This window comes from Xiphophorus couchianus, chromosome 18 (assembly GCF_001444195.1).
Source record: "Xiphophorus couchianus chromosome 18, X_couchianus-1.0, whole genome shotgun sequence".
Classification (NCBI taxonomy): Eukaryota; Metazoa; Chordata; class Actinopteri; order Cyprinodontiformes; family Poeciliidae; genus Xiphophorus; species Xiphophorus couchianus.
Window position 1 is genome coordinate 13,085,844 of NC_040245.1, and position 19,416 is coordinate 13,105,259.

The following is a 19,416-nucleotide window of genomic DNA, read 5'->3' on the forward strand; positions in this document are numbered from 1 at the left end:
TCGCAGCTAAAGAGTGGAAAAGTCACAGAAACCGTGATGTATGGGTGTGCTTGTGTGTAGGTGTGACTGTGGCTTTATAGATACCATAATAGACAATAGAGAAATTACTCTTTCTCCCAAAGCTAAGCTAACAGGAAAATCACAATGTTTATTCTTGTCTTGTAGGATTATTTTACCAATTACTGTTAATTCTTTAGGTATAATCTAAAGTGAAAATTTCCAGTTATGCTCAGGTTAGTGTAAACCAATTTAAGCAATAATTATAATTTATACCAACCTGCAAATGCTCAATAGAAAAGTAGTAATCAAAATATTTTTCTTATGCAAAAAAATCTTCAGCAATAAAAGTACAAAGATTTTTATAAATGTTTGTCAAGGGACTGCAGCTGGCACAGTGGGCGCCTAGTTGTTTAGATTGGTCACCAATGCAGCCATCCAGAATTCAGTTCCAGACTTTTAGACCTTTGCACCACGTCTTCTCCCTAGCTCATAGCTTTTAAGGAGTTTTTTTATGTCATTGAATTGTTCTGACTGACTATTAGCATGTATGCTAAAAAAATATTAAGAACTTCAACAGACATGAACAGCCCATACGGTAGTGCTTGTTTGTAATGTATTTAAACAAATGTTGCAATATACTGTATTTCAGGATATTTCTAGTATTATATAAATTATGTTTTCTCATAGCAGAGAACAAGTGCTCAGATGTTTGCAAAGTCTTCGGAGAACTTAAAGTGTCTGCGGATTTGATGCAACCTTTGTTGGTACAGGCCCACCATCAGTCAGTAGCATTCTCTTTATCTCAGCAAAGTCACTGCTCGTTTGAGTCTGACACCTCGGCAGCGAGCAGACACAGTCGCTGTGTCAACACTGTTCTGCTGGTGTCATCTCTCTGTGCCCCTAGGAAACTGCTCAAGTGCAACTGTTTTGCTGAACACAAGCAGAGTCAAAGGACAAATAATAATAGTAAGTGATGATTTGAGATGCCTATGCAGAGCAGATTATGATAGCTTAGGTTTGAATGTCAAAGGTGCCTTGTTTCTGCTGCAAAGGCGAAAACAGTGTTGACTGGCTGCTTTATTAGGCGTACATTTATCAACACTACTTATTTGACATTTTATCGTAGCACGTTAAATGTCAATCCTTTTTATGCGTTATGAGTTTCAGTGAACATGTAATGTCAGATCTGATCAAATAATGATATGTAATATTTTGAAAGTCCTGCCCAGAACTAATATGGAATACACTAGCACATAATTAGATAGGATATTGTTGGTGATGCCATTTTTTTTTAGCATTGTATGCATTTACAGTGTTTTGGAGGAGTGGGGTGACTGGCTGCCTCTAGGCTTGGTGGAGGGGACCAAACCGCTGCCCAAAGCAGATGTATCCCGTCATGATGCTAATGAAATGAAGTAATTTGTACAATATTACAAATATCTCAGCAAAATTATCCATTGACATCGCAAAGAACCCGAACCCACCATGGTTTTTACATAACCTACCAGAGTAGGATACACAAAAATATATAATTACTGAATTAACCAAGACACAAGAACATTTTCTTTCAAATATATAAGATGGAAAGACTAAATCATAAAAAAAAAACTTCTCCTCCCCAAGTTCTATTTCTTTGGAAGGTTCAATTTCTAATACAGCCATGGTGAAGAAAATCCTACAAACACACCAATGATTAAACTAATACCCAGAAAAATAAAGGAAAGCAGATTGAAAGTTTTATGAGTCAAATTCTTTTGCCTCTGCATTAAACTTACTGCATATTAAAACTTCTTGTTCAAATCTTCCTCCTTGGCGGAGACGTTTCTTCACTTCACTTTCACACAAAAGGCAGCAGTACATGAGTTTGCACTTGACACCTCACAGTGAGTTGATTTTTGCATAGCGTCTTCAAAGCTGCTGCGCTTCTCCCAATGCATTCTTTCATCAGCCATGTATCCCCACATGGCATCACTTTTCCACTCAACTCTCTCTTTGTTCTTCTATTTTCATGGGCAGTGTACTAAAGAACAAGTGAGTGATCTAATATGTAAATGATGTAGATGTGAATGCAACCACTAATTCTGCTGTAAAGTCTTAAAATGGTCCTTTAACAAGGAAGCTGCTGCAGCAGACTATTTGAAGAAAGCATGCACTTGTCTTTTAATTCATCTTCTCAGTTTACAGCAATTAAACAAAACTCTCATCTTTGCTACCACTGCATTTTGATCAAATCCCATAGGTTTAATTAGTGATAATCAGATTCATAATAGTATGTATTTTCCTTCCGTAAGGGCGAGTAATTGGGTGATTTCGACATTGGGGAGTCTTTCATGAGAAAAATCCATGGCCTAACCTCATTAAGAAACTCAGAACTCAGTAGATCGAGGATGTTGAAGTCTGAGAGGCGCAGCACAGAGCAGAACACCTTAACACCCACTCAGGAAGCAACCCTTAATTAGCTAATGAATGTGGAAGCTCCCCCTGAATACCCCTGACCTTATGCTGAAGCATAAAAAGCCTGTTCACAGTATGAGACATGTCATGTGCATTTGAAATCAATGTCTTGCCCTCCACACCAAAATCATATTTAATGAGGTAAGCACTGCCCCCTTTATTGTTCAGAGCAACAGCAGCCAAGGAGAGAGCAATTTAAAAATAACTCACTAGAAATCTACCTAAATATCACTATTTAGTTACAAGATGAAATTATAAATGTTCTTACAAGAACTGGAGAATATTATGCTTGGATATTATGGAAGTTTGTTTTGACATTTTCAAATCAGACATGTTACAGTCTATATACTGCTGCTTGTTTTAGTCAATGTAAAATGGTGAATGTTTTTGAATGGAACGGGAATCAGTCATTTTGCCTAAAATACTGTATGTTCAAAAGCAGCAGCAACTTATTTTATTCTATTTTTTAAATAAAAAAGAAACTCTTTTGTATAAGCTTTAAGAATACAGGAAAAAATGTAGCGCAAGTATACGCCTGGAAAACAAAGGCAGGTAACTGTGTTGTACTCATCAGCCAAAGGAATAAATCTTGTTGACTATTGTGAATCTACCTGGCATTTAATCGAAAGAGGAAAATACGCTGCTTCAAGATTCTCTGCTAGTGCACTTGAGGGCCGCAGCGTCAGGGGAATCTGGAGGGGCGGCTGCCCCCGGCCCGGGCCTCCGGATGGGAGGCAGAATATGATCCAACCCTTTATCAAGTCTGATGAGAGCTGGAGAAGGCGGGCCCTCGCCTGTTGAGTATGATGTATGTAGGATTATATAGTATGGTGCCCCAGTAGATTATATAGTAGGCTGCCCCAGTCATTGTTGACTCATGGTTGCTAAAAACTTTACAAGACCGACTAATTTTAGTGACACAGTGGGTGTAAAATATTGAATAATATGTTGTGCTACATAACTGGCTTTATTTTCACTCTTACATTTAATTTTATGATACGCAAAATTATAAGTGGATCATCCATATCGTCTCCAAGTGTATTCTGGGTAAAGCTCGTCACCAGCCGTCCACCAACGTCATCATCAGTCACTTGGCAACAGGTGGCAAACTAGACAGACCATTTTTGCGGACTAAGTTAACATGAGTGAAGCTCCATGGAGCAGCAAACTGAAAAGGATTGAAAAAAATAGAGCAAGGAAAAGCCAAAAACTGGATGCATATTTTGTCTTGGAGATGAACCGGAGTTTTTTGTCGGCAGCAATTCAGACCCGCCAAAACTGCCAGCCTAGCGAAGGAGCTGCTCCTTCGCTGGGCTGGCAGTTACAGGTAGCAACTCTGACATTATTCACAAAGTGTGAGTTAACTGTAGACTGACTGTAAATTGTATCAGCCCAGCCGCCGAGCTTACATCCCTTTATCTCTGTCGGTGGTACAGCGGTGATGTCAGGGACAGAAGGCTGAGTTATAGTCGCTTTCAACAGTTCGGGTTGAGCGCGTTTTGAGCCAAGACAGCTGTATGGCGTTTATAGTTAAGGTTTACATTGGAGAAGAGCAATCCAGTTTGTTAACCCAAACTGTGTTAAAACTGTGTTAACTGCGGTGCGCGCAATCCGCGCCGAGTTACACAGATCCAGAGGTGCACGAGGAGCTGCGACACACTGCGCATGCGGCGCGTGCCTCTGCGTACCCACTTCAACGTGTCAACAATAAACGTAACTTCAGCAGTTGCTAGCTGCTCCAGGCTCTGAGTTGAAATTGATAAAGTGTCAAAATGATCCGATCGCTCTCCATGGTTCTGAACTGATTTGAATTTGTGTTGTTTCATCATTAGCCCAGCAGCCTGATGTTTCTGTTGTTCTCTTGGTTTGTTGTACTTCATGCCAGATGGTTTTCAGAATGACATAGTCGCTCTCTGTGGTGGTGAAACTTGTAAGCTCTGCTGTTGCGGACATGTCTATGTTGTAAAGTTAAATTATCATGAGCTTTATTATTTGGGTATTGGACCCGGTCATTAGCCCCGCACCCCAGCCCGACCCTGACTTGTTCTGCTAGTGGGCTCTAGGATACCTAATATGATTACCAGCTTAATCGGGCTGGCACAAATTGATCAGCATGATCAACTCAACTCTGAAAACATGTGCATACCACAAATATTCCCCAATACTACAGAATCCACACAAGTGCTACTAAGATGTTAACTTTAATTAACTCATTCTCATTGACGAAGACACTGTGCAGATAAAGGTTCACTCACCTCAGCATGACAATTGCTTAGAGCCAAGTTCCTCTGATGCACTCTGTCCTACTTTATGATTAATTCAGCTATTTTATTAACTGACCACATAGGGCTTCTCACAGAATTTGTACTGGTAACTGAGTTTTTTTTCCTACATCCCGAGGTATTGAAAAGGAAATAAAAGAAGACAGCAATGTCATGGCAAACAGAACCCATTCTGACACATCAGAACACAATTCTATACCCTTCATCCCCATAAATATACTCATTTCAAAAACAGGGGTACATCAAAAGCAATTAAAATTTTTAAGACATGAAATGACTTGAGATTTCCACAAAACACACTTCAGACATCTAATAAGCATAGCAAGATATGAGAGACAGCAGCATGCTTATGCTTAAACTTGCAGAGGAACACATGCATTACGTTAACCTTTTTAATCTACTCTATTTGTTCATTTCATCATATGTTTATGTAAACAAACTGCCATTGTAGCATGCATCCCAAAGGCACATTTTTCATTCATCCTTAAATGACTCAATCTACCATTTTATAACCCCCTCAGTGTAGGGTAACCAGTGGTACTATTACTCTTGCCATTCTGTGTTGTCTCCCCAAGACGACATCCCTCCAGACTGGACTCTCATCAGAGCCAGGGCACGTGGGCTCAGCATGGTCCAGCTCCAAATCCTACCGGAGCCCCTTCAGGCCAGTGAGCCAGCTGTGAGAGGCTTCAGTTTGCTACCCAGTCCGACATTGGAAGAGTGCCCTGGGTTAGCTAGACCATAAATTAGTTATGATAAGTTGAGAGGAAGCAGCAGCAGGCTATCACCCTGCAGTTATAAGCTGGGAGCAACCTGCCTGAGCGGCCATGCTCTTAAATCTTTCACCAGAGCTGAGGCAGCCAGATTTGCATATCGACTGGAGCCATCAATCAAGGCCAATGCTAATGGGTTATTTAAGTTTTCTGGAAATAAAACGGCCATGCTTTCTTAAATCAAGCATGAGAAACAGCATTTGCTGACACGCTTTCTAGCTAATTTGTGTATCAAACCGCATTTAAAATGATTACACTTGCTGGTTTTGCAGGGGAAAAAAAAGATTGTTGACTCTAAGTCATCTGGCACCTTATAGCTCTTCTGAACCATGTTTTAGACATTTTATATTTACTTCTGTTTGTATTAGATTTCACCAGTGCAGTCGGTTCCAGTTGTTGAAAACTAATATGGCTCTGCCGCATTATACAAGCTGTTTCGTCTTCTTTCGTAGGAACCGAAAGCAGTTGCTCTCCCTGGATCTATTATTAGCCTCACTCAATCCAGTCCCTCGTTTCATGTGGAGATGATCAAAGTTTGAACAGACTCCAGTGACAGGTGTGAATCTATTTGATGATGCAAGTAACTCTAAACTAGACTGATGGGGACCTGTTGGTGCACCCAAACCAAACTCTAAATGACACCAATCACAGTCAACACAAGTCAAGATGCTCTCATTTGGAAGATACCTGCAAAGGAAGCATGACTTTTGAAATGACTATCAAGCTGTTTAAAACTTTATGCACATTTGAAATGACTTTCCCGTTTCAAGCTTTGTTCAATATTTCTTTTAAAAAATGCACAGTAGCGTGTGATTAGTTTGCAAATACAAATCAGGGGGAATGATCCAGACAACCCCCGTCTATGTTCTGAACTGTAAAATAAATTCTGCTACAAGCTACACCAATGCATGAAGGAGCGAAAGGAGTAAAAACCGGCAGCTCTAAAGAAGAGAAGCAGAGGGTGAAGCGCAAGATTATTCTCCAATCAGGCTGCATTTTTGTAAACTTTAACTAAACCCAGCAAAAATTAAACAAAATTTTCACCTGCACAGGTAGGAAACCAAATGATGATCAAAATTATTGCCTCAATAATTGAAACATCTCAACTTTTTTCAGAATAAATTGCTGTAATTATTAATAAGAGTTAAGTAATAATGCTTTTGATACAGAGAATCTTTTTATGGCCTGAAAAACTATGCGGAAAGATGTCAGGGAACATATAAATGTAGGTATTTAAATTATAAAATGCAATTTTAAATGGGTAAATGTTTAGATGTTTTATAGAATTTGAATAATTATAAAAAAAATTAAAAATGATGACATAGGATTTATATATTTTTGTTACAGTAAAAAAACAAACAAACAAAAAAAAACTGTATTTCATTAAAGAAAAATGTAATGTCCTCTCAAGAAAGAAGTTGGACAGCTTTTGAAACTAGCCGACAAGAAAAAGAAATAAAAGCAAACAAGGTTTGGCAGGAATTTTGAGTGGAAAAGTAAGCACCCTACTCACTATAAGTAATTTTGTGATTTAGTAACAGCGAGTGAACTTAAAATGAAAGTTTTTTCTTCGCCATGTTAGCGGAGTTAGACAAGTGCATGCATGCAGCAAACGGCTTATCGAACTGCAAACGTGAAATTCCAAAACACAGTAACATAAAAAAGGATTTCCACATAAACACTGCAAATAAAAATATGACATTCACAGAAACTAGAAGCAAAAACCTACAATTAACAAAAACATGCTGCAACCACAGACAAAACACTGCTAGCACAAAAAACGTGTTACAACTACAATAATCAAGAGCAAGGGGGGGGAGTAACTATGCAATTAGAACAAAAACAACAAATATGAAATGCTGCAAACTCACTCCACAAAATGGAAGTGCTCCAGACCACTAAAAGAATTCGACCAGCAAATCGTGTCCTCTCAGTACAGACTATAGACATATCTCTATGATAAAGATAGGATGTTGTGATTTATTGGAATCTCCTAAAAAAAATGGAGGAAAAATAAAAATTAACAAGATGAGCTATTTCAAAGAACATCAGCATTTTTTTCTGTGGTTGCAGAATTGTTTTGTTTGCATTTGTTTTGCTAATTGGAGGTCTTTGCGTCTATTTTCTGTGATTGCACTTTTGTTTGCAGTGTTTTTGTGGGAATTTGTATTATCCATGTGTTTGAAGTGTGTTTCGCCTTTTCCAGCATGTTTCATAGTTTGCTGCATGTTTGTACTGTCTGTCACTGTACTTACACGTGAACAAAGAAAGCATTGTCAATGGGCTGAAAATAACTTTGCAACTGTAGTCCAAGTGTTCTACTTGAAAACACATACAGCAAAAAGAATATATATATAGAAATTGAACACTTTTTATATTCAATAAATAAATTTAAAAAACACATTTTTAATTGCAATAGATGTCCAATCCAATGTACAAGTCCTAAACTTTAAATTTCAGATACTAGGTAATTTAACTGCATGCATAATTTATGCCAAGCATAACAATTTTTAGAATTAATAATACATCATTTTATTTATTTTATTTTTTTCTGGGGGAACAGCTGGCGGGGGAGTTACCAGAACAATCAGAAGGAGGAAATAGGCTTCAAAATGTTAGAAAATCAGTTCTAATGTTCATTTTCACAGGATATAATAAGTCAATTGATCAGAGGAATAAGGAAGACTTTCCTCTCATCTGTTAACTACAAATGGACAAAAGTTGACATTACAACATTTTATTGTTAATGTCAGATAATTAAAATGAAAAATTTAATTATTGATACAATGAAATAAAAGTGAACTTTCAGACAAAGTGAATATTTTTAGATAAAATTGTGGTGCACCCATTTTCCAGTCCGGAAGAGCTGACTTTGTTTGAGGTTCAGGTTAAAACCACAGGGACTTGGTCACCACACATAAAAATCTGAGGAAATCGTTCAATGTTAATCTGAATAATGGGATTACTGGTAGATTTACCTTGTAACTTTACTATTACACAATGATATTACCCACATAGAAGTCATTAAATTAATTGGACTTTATTATGTTTAATGAAAATTTAAAATGAGGAAAAGAAAATTTACTTTGGCTGTCTATCCATTGTTTTCAGTTCACATGTTTTATCTACTGAAATTTTTTGCATTTTAAACATGTTACAATTTGAGGAAGTAAAAAAAAACAACCTTTTGTGTATCTGCAGTGCTAGATTACAATAAAATGGTTGGAAATGAATGGTGGAAATTTTAAATAAAAATTAATTTAATTTAACAGTCAACTCTTAAAAATTACAGGTGGTAATGTTTCTTGTTAAAAACACAATAATTAAATAGTTCCATGCCCTTCTCCCCTATTTATTCAGATGGTAAAAAAATAAATAAAATAAACAAAAATTTTGTTATTGACCACCCGGCCCCATCTCTAAGCCTTTTGTCCTGGGCACATTACTAAACATAATGCCCAAACATTTGTGGCAGCTCTGACATCCCGTACATTTTCTAACTGCATCGTGTGATTTTCTTAAGACTTGCAATTAAGGATATGTCATAAAAAGTGGCTCTCTGACTGCATTTAAAATGTGGCTGAAAGTACCTCAACATCATTATAAAACGACATGCTGCATAGTGCAATTTGCACCTTGCTTGGATTACGTATAGCTTCTTTTATCCAAATATGCACCTACTTGCCTGATAATGCTGGAAGACGGCAAATCTCCAGCAACAAAAGGAGGAAATACAGGCAAATAGCCAAAGATGTGCAGTGGGCTGGATTCCAGACAGTCTTTTTGTGGCGCCAAGTGCAGTTCCAAACTAACATACTCTATGCTTGATATAAGAGATCAAATAGTTAAAATCAGTGACTCCAGTCTAAATAATTTTTTTACTCGAGTCTGAACTGAGTTTAAGTCACAGAACTAAAATCCCCACCGCTGGAGAACAAGTAGAATAGTGGTAAAGCGTCTCAGGAGTGACCTGCAAAATCTACAGTAACAGTCAATTGAGGACTTGCTTCAAGTTGTGGTTCATGATTCAACAAAAAAGAAGAGACTAGGCAAAAAGACATCGATAGTAGAGTCCAAAACCATATAAAAAACACAAAGCTCCATCTCACATTTGCCAGCAAACATCTTGATAACCTCCAAAACTTTTGGTCAAATACTCTGCGGACTGATGAGATAAACAATTCAAAGGGTTTTGCACCTCTTTAAATTTTATGTAAGATTATCATCATTTTAGAAAAACAATATTCCCAAAATCAAAGCACACTCACACAAAAAATGGAAAACATTCTGTTTGGTCTCCAGAGAATAACTTATTTTCTACAGTATTTTAATTAGATTGGTAGACTCTGTGCTAATTACCGCAGGTGTTTTCTGAAGTAGACACACTGAGTAATATTTTGAACATGGCAGATGTGTTTGACATAGGAGCAGCACCAGCAGCAAATTGAGGTAGATTTCAAATAGTGATATGTAATCAATCATTTAAGATAAGACTTCTGTGAAATATACATTTTTTAATTTCATTGTAATTACAAAAAAACTGATTGAGGCGCTTCAAAAAAAAAAAAATTCTAGTGTGACTGGGGAGAGTGCAATTTTGGACCCTATGTACTACTACTACTACTACTACTACACTACTGCTGCTAAAGTAGGAAAGAGTGGTGAGAGATCTCAAACACAGAATTGTTAATTTGACTCTAGGGCCTTGCGTCTTAGAGTCAGATGCATATGCACTGAAAGGAGCCACAAAGGAGTGCTAGATCCAAGTCATTGTTTGAATAGTGTCAGGTGGTTAAGGAAGATAGACGATAAAAGAGTTGTACTGGATATATCGCTTTGCATCAGGGGGACAATTCAACAATGAGAGTCAGAGGAAGATAACAGGAGATTACACATTGTCCTGTTTCTTAGAATGGTTTTGAGCAATACACAGATTGTATAGTTTAGCTAAATTTCTTTTTGTGTTTCTAAAAATAGGTAAAGTCGATACAGGTTCTTTAAGGTAAGTATTTAGCATGAGGACCTATGGCATCTGATTTACACTCACCTTTTCTGACTGTGCCTGGCAACTCATCCCAAAATGTACTCATTTTGGTAGCTTTTTGGAGTCATGGCTGGTTGCACTCAGTCCTATATTTATAAGGCCTCATTTATGCCTTTACTTAGCAGCTGACTCAAGATAATACCATCTAGGCATTCATACTTTCATTTGAGGTGCAGTTGAATCATTGTATAGTTTTTTTTCCCTGTCTTGGCATCCCAGGCATACTATGTAGAATAGCTGATTGCTCTACAATGTTGTGTTCTACATGAAGAATCTATCAACACAGACAAAATTCTAATTGTGGGGTTTACTTTTTTAAAGAACAACTGAATCCAGCATGTCTCCAGTAGTAACCTGTCTTTGTTTGACCTTCAACCACTGGGTTTACTTTTGTATTTGTGCGTAGATTGGTGCATGTGTGCGTGTGTAGGCATGTGTGTTTGAGCTGTGGTGAGTTTTTGTGTAGAAGTATATGTGTTGGGTGTAATTTGTCACCTGGAGGTGTACAGATGTTCGAGTTGTGAGAAATGTCAAAAGTCTGCAACTCTCAGCACCCAGAAGCAGCAGACAGCAGGTGGACCTGGCTCCAGAAGACCTCACCAGCCCCAGGCAGATCCAGTCAGTCCCCTCATGCAGGTTAAACCCAGACCCTGGTAGCACCTGCACAAAGTACTAGCAGCAAAATATCCAATGCCAAACAGGGAAACCAAACAACTGGCTTGTGCCATTTGGCAAACAAGCCAGGCAGGCCCTCTCGCTGTAGCTGGAACTACAGGTGGTTATAAGAACACTGCAGAAATATCTATAAAAACGTTATATTTCCGAGGACAACATCTGTCTTATTTCTTTGAACCCAGAATATGTTGTTTGGCCTTAAGCCTTCTCCTTGAGTCAATGCTACTCATGTGGTGGATGACAGAGGCGAGTTAAAATACCAATATTTACTCAGAGGATCAATTGGGGATTAAATCAATCAGGATTTATTTTTCTTAATTACAATTATAAACTTTATGCTCACAAACTACAGCTACTGTCAGCTCTTTGCACTTGCTGTTTATTGCTTGAACCAGTTATCTGTATAAACAGCACTGAATCCTCTTCTCTGGGATTCTTAAAAACAGTTTGCAGAGTTCTGCTAAGAAATCCTTCTCTTAACTGGTTCCATGTAGCTCACCCCCCATTTCCTGCAAAGATGATCTGTATAGAAAAACTGCTCACCTTATCCATTTCTTGTGTTCTCAGTTAGTAGTCATAGATTACTTTAACATAGTTTGGTTTAAAAGCTTTTTTAATCAAAAGAACAATCTATGTGATTATGGTGAAAGACTTATTTTATTTGCGTTTTTGTAAGCATAACTCAAGAGGAGATGTTTTTTTTTCTTCCTTTGTATCAGAAAATGTATTTGACAATTACTTATCAGCTTTGAAAAACAACAGGGCAGTTGTGATTAATTTGCTTTCCATAGTTTCAGTTTTGGGTATTCTGACTCTAAACCCTGTTTAGCAGCCTCCCTCCATAAACTTCACCCTAAAGGTTCAGGATAATTTATTTCCCTCCCAACACGGCCCATACTGCCTTGGGTAAATTTCTATTTAGGTCATTTGTTTTTATGCTGGTGGATGCAGTGAAAAAGGCAGGAATAAATAAGAATGGCCTCAAAGATTACCCTGTTTCTAAGAGTAGGTTCTTAAAGAAATGTGCCAGTAATTGTAAGAAATATTCTCATTTACGAGGAACTAGTTGATATAGGATTTACTGTCAAACTTACCAGAACAAGCAACTTTAGCTGAAGAAAACATAATGATTTTTTGTCTCATTTTAGTACACGATTATTTATGGTAAAAGCTTGTACTTGTTATTCATAAGGTAGACCCTTATTAATTACCAATCATAAGCCAACAATAGTAGCTTTGAATCTATAAACAAAGCACTAACAACAGAGAAATACAAGACAGATCACCTACTCCCGACTTCATGTCCTTCAAAAGCAATTTAGCCAACTTAAATCAATGCAGATTTTAAAATTCACATTTAATGATACCTCTTGGTGAGGTTGTTTCAAAGAGCTGTGACAGCATCATCAATAATGATCTATTGGAACAGCTTGTCCTCTACAGATACCGAGACACCCCACCAGAAAATTGTTCGGGGCAATTCAGAGTTGCCCGTAGACATACGTGTACAAAAATAAAAGTAATTGTACATTCCACAACCCAGCAGCTCCAGAGAGTGTCTCCTACTTGCCGAATGGAGAATACATAAAAAGATGCTACAGCAAGCCAAGGCTGGGAAGGATTAAGTTATTATTGGGCTTCATGACATAGGGGATGCACAGAGCAAAAGGGAGTTCACATGTAGACTCATTACAAAGTTGGTTGGCTTGCTCCTACTTCATCTCCAGACTGATCTTATGGGAAGAGAAAAGAGCAAGTGAAAGGAAGTGATTGTATTTAATTTGATGGTGTTTCAATTAGTATTTAGGTCTTATCTCTATTAAATGGCTTCTATAGTCCAGACAACAATAATTTAGCAAAACACATGTCAAGATGATTATAGCAAGCAGACAAGCAGTTTCTACTCTGGTAATACCAATGATAAAATCAGTTATTAAAAAATGGGAGTAGACACCTTACATCTTTTCATCTCACATGGTGCAATTTTCTCTGACATTTAAAACCCACCAAAGAAATGTAGTGTTTTACCCCCATGTCTAACCTTTTGGGGTTAATGGTGTTAGTTCAGCAATTAGTCCAACAATTTTCAGGTACGCTACTGTTGTTCTGATCTTTTATTAATCAGCGGCAGGTGTTCCCTTCACAGCTGGTTAGTTCGTGCTGATGTGAAAGGCTGTCAGGCTTCATTGTGTGCCGCAGTCTGGGACCAACTCTCTGTATTCTTGCTGCATCACACAGTATTTCAGATGGCACAGAAGCAAACATGGCACTTGAGTGATAGTGCACACTAATACTTCTCTGTGCTGTGCTGCATGTTCATGATGCAGTCAAGGTCCACTTAACTGCCTGTTGTAAAAACAATAGAGGTCTTTTTTGATATAGGGCTGAAGTGGCCGATGTCATGAAGGCTGTCAAAGGGGGGATTTGAAAGAATGATTCATTATTTGAAACAACTCGCCACCTTTTTAAAAAAAATCTAATTCTGTGTGAATTTAATCATAAAAAAAAAGAGAAAACTCACAGTGTGACTTTTACTAATAAACAATTGAATTAAGATAGCTAAATTCATATCTACTTGTTCAACAGTGTTGTAGTACTCAATCTGGGTCTCAGACCACTTTTTGATGGTCTCGCTGTGTAGTAGTCCAGTTATGATGTTGTCACATGTGTACTCTGTCTTGTCTCTGTTTCAGATTTTGAGGACTCGCAATTTAGACCACAATATTGCCTAGCCGTTACCTTCCTGGGCAATTCATCTTGATTAAAATTTCGTCTCACAGACAGTCTGGGCTTTCCCCGATTTATTTGAATTCCCTCTGGTAGAATTTCTACTGTGCCGATCAAGTTGTGAAGGATGACGTTGATTTTCTGCACTGTTTTAGAATTGTAGTCTGCCTGTAGTTTTAGCAATGGCAGCAGAGGTAGTGAATGAAGTCGTTCAGTCCAAGTTGGCCACCTTTCCAAATATTGAATTTACATTAAAATCCGCCTCATTCAACTCAGCACTTCTCTCTTTGCAGTGGTGGAGTCTGCTTACAGCCCAGGCCATTTTCGGTAGGGTTCATAGCATCGATCTAGTACTATGAAGCCTGTTCAACGCTCCTTCTACTGGACTGTAAATCTATGGGCCCATCAGCCCCACTAAGATTTTATTTTACCAGCCATCACCATCTTCTACCCAACAAACATAATGTTTGATTTCAACTACCAAACTACTACCCCAATTTCTGCATCAACAGCATAAACCCAGGTTTGATGTTAAATAAATTACCCAGTCTGAAGTGATGGCTGGCTTAACAAACAGAAGCAGCGGTACTCCTTTTGTGTATTGTTAACACATCTATCACAAAAGCACTGCCGCTTAGCATATAAATACAGCAAAACAAATCCATAACACCATAAATTCAACCCCAAACGCAGCTGAAGTTAGAGCAGTACCACCCACTGCTCCAGCCTTCAGAGACAGGCAGCTGAGCCATACTGTCAGACTTTGGCCTTGTAAAATGAGTAATGAACAATAAAAGCAGCGGGTAAAGTGCCACATTAAATTTCTCTATGTCTGCACAGTTTTTCTATGAACCAACAATGTCGTAACTGGACTGGTTCAATGCACCAACTATTCAAAAGGATCAGAAGGAGAGGCAGAAATACCGTGAGAACAAATTTCATTCTAGTGACAACAATAAGTCGCCAATTAAGCAGAGCAACAGCTGTGTACAAAAAAAAAATCCTTCAAAGATTTTTGTGCAAAAACTATATATATATATATAAAAAAAACAACTCAGCCAAAGGAGAAGACACACTGAATAGAATTCCATCAGAATTCCATCATTCATAGAGTCCTTTAACAGGCAGATGTTTTAAAAAAAGATGCATTTAAATTTTTGGGGGGAAAGATAGTGTTTCACTGAAATCAGTTTATTTGCAGCGATTATTTTACCTGGCACCCTTAGCAAAGGTTTTCTGCTCCGCCGTTTAGTTGAAGCTTTACTTGCTACTCTATTTTGAACAAAGCAAATTTGATCCTAACCCATAAAGCAAGTGATTGGTTGACATTTTGGCAAATCAAGCACAACCATGCGCCAATGTGTTTCTGATTCATGTTATACCTCAATGTGCATCAGTGATATGTTCAGGACTACTCCTGTTCAGGACAACAAGCATTTGAATTTTGTATAAGTTTTCATTACATAGAAAATACTAAAGTCCTCAGGTGTTGATCCAGTATCCACAAGTCACTGGAAACCTACACCGAAGCAGCATTGTGTTTGATGATATTTGAATAAGATATGATGTCTTATTTTTGCTTCATCCCCCAACAGACTGCTGGCAGGCAGAGGAGTTTTGACTGACCTCCGTTTTTGCATTTCACATTTTGTGAATTCAAACAATAAAAAAAAACTGAGTCTTTGTGCAATTTAGATTGGAATGAATTAAGTAAATTACATATCAGTAAGTGATGTATTATTCATTTCAGACACATAGAACTGTGGTATTTTGGAGAAAGTAGCTTGGATACATTCAGTTTTGGCTACCTTTTGTTAAATTAAAAGCAGTAGTTGTATGCGTGTTTCATTTTTGGATAAACCCAAGTGTTCCTTTACATATCTATCCAGTCAGATGACAAGTCCTGTTGGACTTTCCGTAACAAATAAAAGTATTTTTGTTCTTTGAATGATTTTTGCTATTTTGATGTTATATTTGGGTTGTTCTAACTAAATGATTTTATTTTTCAGGATCGGGGCTTTTGGTGGCCTACAAGTGCAAGCAGCCAGAGGGAGAGAAACGGGTAATAGTGAAGTATCATGGAGACAGTCACAGTTAGGTAGCCCATCGAGCATGGAGTTTTACCTTCTCAGCCACGCATCAACAGCACCGCAATGAACCAGTTCTGACTGTGGGTAAGTCATTTAAATACACATACAGTGTCCTGGAAAAGAATTCATACCCCCTTTTCATAAAATATGAGTAAATGAAATACAAATTTAAGTCACAAATTTGCAAAAAGGCTAAAACGCCAATGGGTCCACATTCTGGACTTAGACCTGACTGAGCTTTGTACAGTATTCATTAGTAACAGGATGATGTTTTTCGTAGAATCTCGTAATCTCCACATAAATCTGTACATAAGATTACATAACGCAACATAAAAAGTGGGGACACCAAGACCTAAGCAGTGTCCCCTTTACATTATTACAGGCCATTTACAATACAAGCAGAAATTAATTGACTTCAAAATTTTTGCTCATATATGACTAATCAGTTTTAAAAATTCACTGCATGTTAAAAAAAATGCCAATGAAAGAAGTAACCGAAGGATGGCACAACACTGTATGAAAAGGCTGAAGCGTAAAATCTTGAATAAAAATGTGAAAAATTTGTTTAAGCTTACTCTGCCACAATGAAGCTATGATTCAAAAAGATATTCTGTCCCTTTAGTTAGTTAGTGAGTGTTCTCAAAACAACCGTTGGCATTGAAACCTTACCAGACTTAACGTTTGTCTTTAAACATTTTTTGATGTTTTGAACTCCAGTATTAATAATTCTATTGTCAGAGCAGATGTAGGAACTTCTTCCAAATCCCTTTGGTTCAAGCCTTAATGAATTGTTTTAAAACTTGAAAATATTTCTGCTTTAGACATTGTGCTTACAGATCTTCCACAGAATAATTTTGTGTAATTTAAAATAATTAAGTTTATTCTGGATGTATGTCTTTGCCTCTGTAGCTGACAAACCTTCAAAATGCATTGTTGAAGGGTCAGAGCCACCTGCTAAGGTTCAAACATGAGTAATGTGTTTATTTGTGAACAAATAGAATGAATATAATGATTGTACAATTTCGTGAAATCTTGGCATTCTGCCACCTTCCTCAGCAGCGGGAGCAGGATCAATGAGGGACATACGATAACTTTTTTCCTCACGAGCAAAACTTAAATGAATACAGCAAACATCTGTGTCTGCATTATGTTTACTTTTTTCTTTATTTCACTGAGCAGATCACTTAATAACTTAATTTTTCAAGTTATGACGTCAGTATAACTGATGCTTATTTAAGCATCTGAGAAAACCAAACCCTGCAAGGAGTGATGGAGGTCTTTTGTCTTAAACTCAGTGTTAGTGAGCTTTGGAGAACAGGGAGAGAACATGTGAGGCTTCTCTCTCCGCTTCCTCATATTCTTCCTGGAGGAGAAAGAGGTGTCCCCAAAACCATGTGTTATTTCCACCATGTTCAAGATTTACAGTGAATATCAAAGTGGTTTATATGAATCTTTAAACAGTAATAATGTTAGGATTAGATGTTTTTTTGCAGAGAAGCCAAAGGTTATGTGGATTTTAATCTTTGTGCATGAAACAGACTGAGAATGGAAGTGTTTCCAGTTAGAGTAGCAAATAGAAAAGCAAGGTAGTTTAAAAATGAATGACATAGCATTCTGTTAAGCCACTATAAAATGTTTGCTTTTTATACTGCTATACTTTTACACAACAGGTTGATAATAGCGGTGCACTTCCTCCCACCTCCATTTCCATTCTACATTCTTCAGGTTAAAGGGTTCTCAAAATAGCATTCACGTTCGACATCAGAGGAAAGCTTTGCTCTTGGCCTCTCTCTGTCTAACTATAGACATGTTGCATGTTGTTGTTTACATCCAGAAATTTTGCACCTGCACACAAAGCTGGAGGGCAAAAAGACTATTCTTTAACTTGCCATTCATAGCTCAGCTAAATCTCTGTTCCTTATAAGATTTGAACCTGTTGAGTACTGAACCAGAGAGTCCTACCCAATTCTCCAGTCATCTCAGTAATATGTCATGATCAACAGTGTCAAAAGCTGCACTGTTTTGAGATAGTAGCTGTTTCGCTAAGAGTCAATGGTGATTGTACTTTCAAAGATAACAGCGAAATGATCAGACAGGGCGACATCAGTGACAGAGACATTAGAAATATCCACACCCTCACTGATAATCAGGTCCAGTATGTGTCCTCGATTGTGTGTCTGCTTGTTTAACATGCTGAGTCAGAGCCAAATTATCTATCCTTTGCCATTTTTCTCATCATGATTTACCTTGAAAGCTTTGTGTTACAATGTACAGAGTAAAGAGGTTTCTGTCTGTTTTGTTTTTTTTCTTCCAGATAATCCAGAGCCAAACAACCAATCATTGAGATGCCGAAGAGAAGAGATATTCTTGCCATCGTGTTGATCGTGTTACCCTGGACTCTACTCATCACTGTTTGGCACCAAAGCGCTATAGCTCCACTCCTCGCTATCCGAAAGGGTACGCCAAACACCACACTTCACTGGCAATATCAGAACTGAAGTGGGTCCTTGAACCTAACACTGCACTTCAGGTTTTAGACAAAAGGCTGTTCATGTGGAGGCACTCATCAGCCATGACCACAAGCTCCAGCACAACTCAATAACACTTATCTAGTGACTATAAGTCTCATCACAGAGAGTTGTGCACGTGAACAGCGTAGAATAAAATAGCCGGGCAAACTTAGACGATTATGTCCAACTGTCAGTCAGCCGATAGGTTTGATTGCATAGCTGCATTTCATATGCATTTGTTTTTCTATCAATGCAAATCTGCCCACTGCATATGAGCTTATACAACAATGTCCTCCCACAATGTGACCACCCCCATGAGTCTTGTCGTTCAGACTCATAGAATATGCTGCGTCCACGTCTGGCATCGTGTTTGCACTCCCGCCTGAGTCATTAACACCTACTGAGTGTCCTGATCATCTTCAGAGACCACTAACGAACTGTGTAAAATGTCAACTGCGATGCAGAGTAAACATCCAAATCAGAGCGACCTGAATCAATGAAGCTGTTTGCTTTCCACTCGTGGTGTCGAAGAGGGCATGTCGAGGGATTAACAAACAAGCCACATTCACTCAAATTATCCAAAACAGAAGATAATGCAGAATATCTGAGGTTGTTTGTTTTTGCAGGTTTTCTAAACATACTCAAAAAGCAATCATTTTATTAGATATGTAAATAAAGCGCCTTAAATAGTGTGCCTTCAGGAAAACATACAGCATTTTTAAAACGCTAAGATTGGGTTAATTTATCAGCAGAGAATACAATGAAAAAAATATTATTTTTTGTTTTGTTTCTTTACAATAATATCTGATTAAGTTTTTCCTGTAGGCTTCAAATTGTGTACTCCTTAAGAGAAAGGGTGCT

At 37.8% G+C, this 19,416-nt stretch overlaps 1 protein-coding gene and 1 long non-coding RNA gene across 7 annotated transcripts in view; one reads left to right on the forward strand and one right to left on the reverse strand.

The window, feature by feature from the left end:
• b3gat1a (beta-1,3-glucuronyltransferase 1 (glucuronosyltransferase P) a) overlaps positions 1–19,416 on the forward strand; it is a 90,304-nt gene that overhangs the window by 54,259 nt on the left and 16,629 nt on the right. For all 6 annotated transcript variants that reach the window (XM_028045394.1, XM_028045392.1, XM_028045390.1 and 3 more), the window contains 2 exons: positions 15,965–16,129; positions 18,360–18,502. In XM_028045394.1, the coding sequence (XP_027901195.1) occupies positions 18,391–18,502 (112 nt within the window). In that variant the 5' untranslated portion in view covers positions 15,965–16,129; positions 18,360–18,390. The remainder of the gene's footprint in view (positions 1–15,964; positions 16,130–18,359; positions 18,503–19,416) is intronic.
• The window catches only part of LOC114161812 (uncharacterized), an 81,873-nt gene that overhangs the window by 50,952 nt on the left and 11,505 nt on the right, over positions 1–19,416 (reverse strand). The gene's annotated exons all lie outside the window — the stretch shown is intronic.